At 42.2% G+C, this 7,644-nt stretch overlaps 1 protein-coding gene across 2 annotated transcripts in view; it reads right to left on the bottom strand.

Annotated features, from left to right (window-relative positions):
- Window positions 1-1,006: 1,006 nt before the first annotated feature.
- The window catches only part of LOC115106840 (DENN domain-containing protein 2A-like), a 41,337-nt gene continuing 34,699 nt past the window's right edge, over window positions 1,007-7,644 (bottom strand). The window contains exons 13-18 of one of the 2 annotated variants that reach the window (XM_029629982.2): window positions 5,488-5,665; window positions 5,301-5,342; window positions 5,047-5,155; window positions 3,365-3,619; window positions 3,203-3,289; window positions 1,007-3,065 (exon numbers count right to left, since the gene is read on the bottom strand). In XM_029629982.2, the coding sequence (XP_029485842.2) occupies window positions 3,034-3,065; window positions 3,203-3,289; window positions 3,365-3,619; window positions 5,047-5,155; window positions 5,301-5,342; window positions 5,488-5,665 (703 nt within the window). In that variant the 3' untranslated portion in view covers window positions 1,007-3,033. Of the gene's footprint in view, window positions 3,066-3,202; window positions 3,620-5,046; window positions 5,156-5,300; window positions 5,343-5,487; window positions 5,666-7,644 lie in introns of both variants that reach the window. The other variant, XM_065008119.1, reaches the window with a different exon arrangement.

The following is a 7,644-nucleotide window of genomic DNA, read 5'->3' as shown; positions in this document are numbered from 1 at the left end:
TATTATAGCCCAGTTGTCTACACATGGCTAAACCCCAGCACAACCAATTCCATCTGTATTAATGTTGTATTGAGCCCTCAGTAACAGGTCAGCTACATTGCATTAAGAACCAGGAGTCCTTGTCAGTAATCCACAACTGACAAGCTGACAAACAGACAGGTGGTTGCACTGCAGGTATGCTGCCATGGATAGAATAAACAGGTAGCAACCTGGCTGCTATAGGGAGAGATCATTTTATCCTGGAATGAGGCAAACATCTGTCAACAGACTTCTTTCAACAGATGATTCTTCAAAACATTGTGATATTTCATTGCATCCTGGGAGGAGTTTGAGGCATGTTAATGGACGTCACTGTCTGATTTGATGGTACAATTATTTATTGTTATCCTCCGACAGCTTTACGGTGCAAACTTGTGGCTGTGAGTTTGTTGTGTTGATGTGGAATGTCCTTGGGGCATACAGGCTGGCTCACAGGGCAAAGGGTAAAGACCGGAGGCTGAGACAATACAACAGTATACTTAGCAGTCAGCAGCTGTGTTATGTAATGCTTTACTTAGCTAGCAGGCTTAAAGGTGGCAGGAAGACGTCTATGTGGCAGACTGAAGCTGTGCTTGTTTAGGATGGCAGAAAGGCAGGGCATTATGCCACATTCATGTTATGTTGGAAACTCAGGACCTCTGAGTTAAAATGAACGCAAGTTATTTCCTATTGGTTGATTCTGGTACCTCCCAAGTGGGAAACTCACCAACTCTTCCTGCTAGGTTAGCAAGTTGGAATTTTCAGAGTTTGACAGGAATGCCGCATTAGCTCTGGAGGGGTTTCATGTCTAGGTCCAACACGACAGCTGTATGGACATCCATCAGCTGTCACCCCATGGACTCTCCTGTCCTCCTACTCTCCAGAAACATGCCCAGTACAACACCTATCCCCAGCACCTTCCCTTATCCCAGGTAGCCTGTTGAATATGTAGGCTGACAAACATGCATGCTAGGAATGAGTATGCATCTTCAACTTCATACAGTACATTTGAAGTTGTCCGTTTTTTAGACCCTCAATGTACTAACATTTATTGTACACAACACTGAAATAAACAAAGGAATTCAAGGGAAACAAAAGCTGTTGGTTTTGTCCGCAAATAATTATCCAGTCAGAGGGCAAGTTTCAATCAGCTTGACATCAGCATAGAGTTGTTTTGACGGTATCTGAGGTGGAATTGCGTTAGAGCTGTCAAATCCACAAGCAGTTTATTTCGTTACCTTATTGCAGACTGCCATTGGATGCAATGAAACCACACCTGACTATAATCCGACAAATCCCATACAGCCACTTTACAAGTTCAAACACAAAATATATATTGATAGGCATACATGTCCCCCCCATCCAAATTAACATGCATTAGCCTAACGTCAATGGTTTGACATTTGAGAGTCATTATTTCGAAGATCGATAGAGCCTTCACTTTCTAGCGCAGTTTTGAACTTCTAATGCAATAGGTATAATAAATAACGGAGTGGTTTGTGACACACAAGAGCAGCCGCTCACGGATATGTCAGCTCATACTGCAGTTACACCTCCAACACCACCAATACATTTGCTATGCGGATATCGGTCAATGCTGGCTAACGCTCAATCTGATTGCATCCTGGCCAGAGTCTCATTCACAAGAACAATGGTCAGGGCAAAGTGTCTGTATTCATCAAATCAGACACACTCATAACAATTACATTATACATGTTAAAATAAAATGAACTACTGCCCTCATGTGGCCTCAAATGTAGTTTGGATAATTTAGACTGGATAAGTACACTATATAGTACAATACCAGTCTCTCTACAGGCTGTGCTATACAGTCTCCCAGTATACAGGATTCTCTCTGTTGAGTCTATCATGTACACACTGCAGGCTTCATGTGTCCCTGAGGGCATGTCTACACTTGACACTTACATGCGACTTCTGCTATCAGAATATGAGGATCGGATTGAAAAGACAGGTGGTCTGATTGTGTTCAGAGATGGCTACCTTTTCATTATAATGTTGGAGGAAATATGTTTCTAGCGTTTGAGGAACGTGTTTGCTGGCCTCATAAATGCCAGCCAGAACAAAGTGTGGACACAGTAGACACTTTTAAATGTTGGTGTAGATGCATGCTATCTTTTAAAAAGCATGTTGACGAGTTAGTCAATAAATTAATAATTAAGTTGGGCTTAATAGGAATACGGCCAGCCTTTCATTTAAATAGTAGAAAGCAGATCATTCAGGCTACATTTGTTCCTGTTTTAGATTATGGTGATATTAAATACATGAATGCTGCTTCCAGTGTTTTTGAAGCACACTTTGTTTTATAACATCTGACAGTTTTGACACTCACCACTGCATCCTTTATCATTATGTTGGTTGGACCTAGCTAAAAACACAGAGGTCACTTCATTATTCTGTTTATATTTATGAAGCCTTACTCAATACAACTACCAATTTACTTAACAGCATTGTTGAAATATAGAAATGCGGATTACAACATTAGATCACAGGGTTGGTTACTGATGGAGACTCCACGCGTATCCATAGAGTTGGGTAAATCTGCCTTTTCCTACCAGGCCCCTATCATGTGGAATAATCATTTGAATGTGCTGTTGTCTCTGGGTCAATTTAGGAGAAAGGCTGGGGATTTTTTAAATATATATAAATGTTTTTGTTTGATTGTTTATATAATATTTTCTATTTATTAAATTTGGTGTTTTAAATAGTGTATAATTTTATTTCTGTATTGTTACCAGGGCACATGTGCAAATGAGACCAAGGTCTCAAAGCGATTTCCCCTGGTTAAATACAATGTAATTATTTATTTGAAATTCCATGATCAGAACTCCATGATCAGAATACAAAAACTGCATTAACTGTCAAGTCTAGACATGGCCTCAGTCACAATAAACTCATTGTCAGTCGGTCTCTTCGTTCTTCAGTCATTAATGTGTCCAGTCCCATCTTCATCTGCATGTAGGCTACTGGTTTAACAGATTATCGGTCGAGAGGGGATCACTTTTTGGACAGGAATTTCATTTTATTTCCTGGAGGTAAAAAAAGAACAAAGAACATGCCAGCTTTAAGCACAGGTACACCCTTAAACAATATGAGAACCAGCTTGTCTTCTCACACTCCATTAACACTCAGTTCATACTCTCCTATGTAATGTTGTAATCCTTACCCAGTCCTTTGAGGAACTTGTTAACCCTGCGATGCTCATTACCATGAATTGAATCCAAATACTCGTGCACCCTCACCTCAAACAGTCCTGTAGAAAAACAAACAAACTTTGTGTTATCTAAAGTTGGACAATAAAGCTTTGAATCTGAACTTTGACCCGTACCTCTCAGTGCCTGTCTGTGGTGCTCTCTCTCCTGGATGAACAGTCCAAACATCTGTGTCTCCATGAAGACCTCCAGGAACTGTCTCATACTCTTAGATGAGACAGACTTACGGAAGGACTCGCGTTGGAAAGAAGAAGGGATGGGGGAGGAGGCCTCAACCTCCCTTTGGGTGATGAAGAGTGGATAGTGGCTGACGAGTTCTACAAAGAAACGCACAAAGGCCTCGGACACAACGGTGCTGAGGTGGCCAGAGTCTGTGTGAGAGAGTGAGAGAGAGAGTCAAAATTGCTACAGTCCCAACACTGGTCTGTCTCCCTCAAACTAATGATCTCAAGGGTCTAAAAAGTTACTCCAGTTCCGAGGTGGACCCGGGGATGTCCTCCACGGACCCTACCTGAATAAATAAACATGGAGACCCTGTCCAAATGGCACTGAGGACAACCAGACCCAGCCCTGTATAGACCCGGTCAGGCCCAGACCTGATCTGAGCCGTCCAAGTGAGTGAACCAGAGGAAAAGTCCATTTTTAGCGACAATAAAACGTATATTAATTGCCTGGTGTTTATTTGCTTAAATCACTAAACACAACAGGCACTTAGAGACACGTTTCTATTTGAGCCAGGCATCTATATCCTTAATGCACACAGGTTTAGCAAATTTGCATACTTAATTGTTTCATTTCATTGTCATTCAGCAGAGTGGATACATTTTTTTACTGGTCCTGAAATTGCTAGCACCATGCTCTACTAACTGAGCCACAGAGGACTAACATTTGCTGCACTAATGCATTTACACACAGTCACATTTCTTTTGTCTTAGTATGCTTCTATTTCGAGAAGGAAAAATACGTTTCCTTGCCAGAATAATTATTCTCCTCTTTGACTGTGCATTTCAGCAGTTCTTACTTGCCAGCGTTTATTTGAAAGAGGCGTTTATTTGCTGAAATGTGTGCCATTGCCCGGCTATTCAAAGTGACAGTCGGCTATTTGAGACTCAGCGTTTAATTGAAGTTAAGGTAGGCTATTAACTTAAGCTGTTAATGCACAAGCCGAGAGCCAAGGGAGAGAGGAATTCTAGCAGCAGGCAAGGGAGAGAGGAATTCTAGCAGCAGGCGGGGGAGGCACTGTGCATATGCAGTGTGTGTAAGTAGCGTGAGGTGCAGGCAGCTTGGAGGAGGAAGAGAGACAGCAGCAACCAAGCTGAATCACACTAGTTACTAACTTCTAGCTGCTAACTTCTAGGTTATTTATCATCAATCTGATTCCATAGTAATTGTTTTGACTGCGACAAACCCAGTAGAAAAGCTACGTAACCTAGCTACCTAGCTAGCATGTTAGGCTAACTGAGGCTGCTCTTTCCCCATCCTACACAATTACAACAACTCCATTCAGAGTATTAAGTAGCAGCCTACCTTTTGGCTCTTGGTCATTGTAGCCTATCCTTTCTCATTAACTTTAATTACGTCATTTTAGTTCATCTTCCATTGATCTCCTAACTTGTTTGCCATGGCACACAGAGCCAGAGGCTAGTGCCATATTATGCCGCTACTCAGGTTTTTCACAAAAATGGCATGTGTAGCTTGTTGTTGTCGTCGGCCAATCACAAGTAATCAAAGGAGTCAATTGTCTCTCTGGTTCTCTACTGCAGCAGTTGCGCGGGTTATCACAACAGTATAATTGTACCATTAGGACCGTCTCCTCCTCGCTCTGACGCCAGTTCTCTCCTCCTCTCCAGGACTGTCTCTAGGGCTGACTGGAGTTTAGAAGGCAGGATAGTGTCCTCATCATCCAGCTGACATGGGAATTCAAGAGAAATACAGTATACATGATTAGCTAAATATCATAGACATAGATGAAGTGTACTCAATGAAGCTGCATTTGAGTCCAGAACTAGGCTAAATTTGTGTCTTTCAGGGTAATCAGTGAAGAAACAGTACCTGTCTGAGGAAGCGACTGTTTCCAAGGTCAACCACCAGAACCTGGAGAGTAGGGAAGGCAGACAGGGTGTGTGAGTCCTGGCCATCAAACTTCAATTCCTTGTGGATTACAGCACCCCAAAACATATCTACAGTACATATATTCTCCTGTTGAGTTTCGACCACCAGACAGGGGTTGTAGTCTCACCTCCTCTAGGGGTAGCTCTGTGAGCTGAGGGAGGGAGCTGGACAGTAGCCCTACGATGAAGGGGGTGGGGGTACACACTATGTCCAGCATGGCAGGGGGCAGTACGGGGATGTAGGTGTGCTGCCAGGTGAACGGGTAGAGTAGAGCCACCACCGCATGGCAGCACTGAGACAGAGTACTGCAGAGAAGAGAAATGGTAAGTGATTCAAGTTCAAACAGTTGGCTAGTTATCCTCCAAGTTGAATCACAACAGGTTTGATGATATACTCGCTGTATTCTTTGCTGCACACTAAAACAGGGTCATTCAATTTAAAATGATATTTGGTTTGAGGTTAAGTCATTGAAATCTGGAGCTATTGACATTGAAAAATATTGTCCCATGTACATTGTGTAATGTACTGATGGTCCGTAACTAGCCCTATATGTATTATGTCAAACCAAATTGACCATGGGCAATACGTTCGGGTCGCATGCAGCGGCGTTCCAAATTGATGATTAAATTGGGTATGTGCGCAGGATTAGAAAACAACCCCAAATAAACTTAAATGGTTACCCTTCATTCTGTGACAATTTTTTAATCTCCTAAATATCTCGCAAATCTGTTTTACATATTTAAACTTTTTAGTCAATTTTGTCATTAGAATACATTCTAATGACTCATATTGATGACACATAGGCCATTTTGTACCAGAGAAGATGTTTATTGCCATCAGTTGCTCTTTAAAAAGTTTGTATGAGTATTTTCACCACTAGTGAGAAAGTGTGGTGTCAAATATTTATTTATTGTAGCTGGGAAACACTGTTGAAGTTCTATCAACACGTTGCCTGTAGTACTCGCACTACAAAACTCTTGACCATTGTTACTTTCCCTTCCAGGATGGCTACAAGGCCCTCCCCTGCCCACCCTTCGGCAAATCAGATCACGACTCCATTCTGCTCCACCCTTCCTATAGGAAGAATCTCGAACAGGAAGTACCCGTGCTAAGGTCTATGCAACGCTGGTCTGACCAGCATTCGCGGAAAACTGAAAGTGTGAACCACAGCATTTAACCACGGCAAGGTGACTGGGAATGTGGTTGAATACAAACAGTTTAATTATTCCCTCCGTAAGACAATCAAACAGGCATTACGTCAGTACAGAGACAAAATGGAGTCGTAATTCAACAGCTCAGATACGAGATGTATGTGGCAGGGTCTACAGACAATCACGGATTACAAATTGGAAACCAGCTGCGTCGCAGACACCGACGTCTTGCCCCTGGACAAGCTGAACACCTTCGCCTGCTTTGAGGATAACAAAGTGCCACCGACGTGGTCCGCTACCAAGGACTTTGGGCTCTCGTTCTTCATGGCCGACGTGCAAACTTGCTCAGCCCCCCACTTCACAGTTGAAGTGTACCTATGATAAAAATTACAGACCTCTACATGCTTTGTAAGTAGGAAAATCTGCAAAATCGGCAGTGTATCAAATACTTGTTCACCCCACTGTATTTCTTAATTCCATTCTTTTACTTTTAGATGTGTGTGTATTGTTGTGAATGGTTAGATACTACTGCACTGTTGGAGCTAGGAACACAAACATTTCTCTACACCTGCAATAGCATCTGCTAAATATGTGTATGTAACCAATGACATTTGATTTTATTTTGAGCGGATGGTCAGGGGGCCTGAACATAATTACAAATAATATGTCAACTGGAAATTGACCACAAATAGTCCAAGCAGATATAACATTTGACTAAAACCCAATCATTTCAAACTTGCTTACATTTGTATACGATCACATACACTGAGTATACAAAACACCTGCTCTTTCCATGACATAGACTGACCAGTTGAATCCAGGTGAAAGCTATGATCCTTTATTGATGGCACTTGTTAAATCCACTTCAAACAGTGTAGATGAAGTGGAGAAGACAGGTTAAAGAAGGATTTTTAAGCCCTGAGACAGATTGTGTATATATGCCTTTCAGAGGGTGTGTGGGCAAGACAAACCAGGCGCAACAGTTTGTGTCATGAACTGTAACCCTGCTGGGTTTTTAATGCTCAACAGTTTCCCGTGTGTATCAAGAATGGTCCACCACCCAAAGGACATCCAGCCAACTTGACACAATTGTGGGAAGCATTGGATTCAACATGGGCCAACATCCTTGTGGA

This window comes from Oncorhynchus nerka, linkage group LG23, assembly GCF_034236695.1.
Source record: "Oncorhynchus nerka isolate Pitt River linkage group LG23, Oner_Uvic_2.0, whole genome shotgun sequence".
NCBI lineage: Eukaryota > Metazoa > Chordata > Actinopteri > Salmoniformes > Salmonidae > Oncorhynchus > Oncorhynchus nerka.
This window is presented reverse-complemented; position numbering and strand designations above follow the sequence as displayed.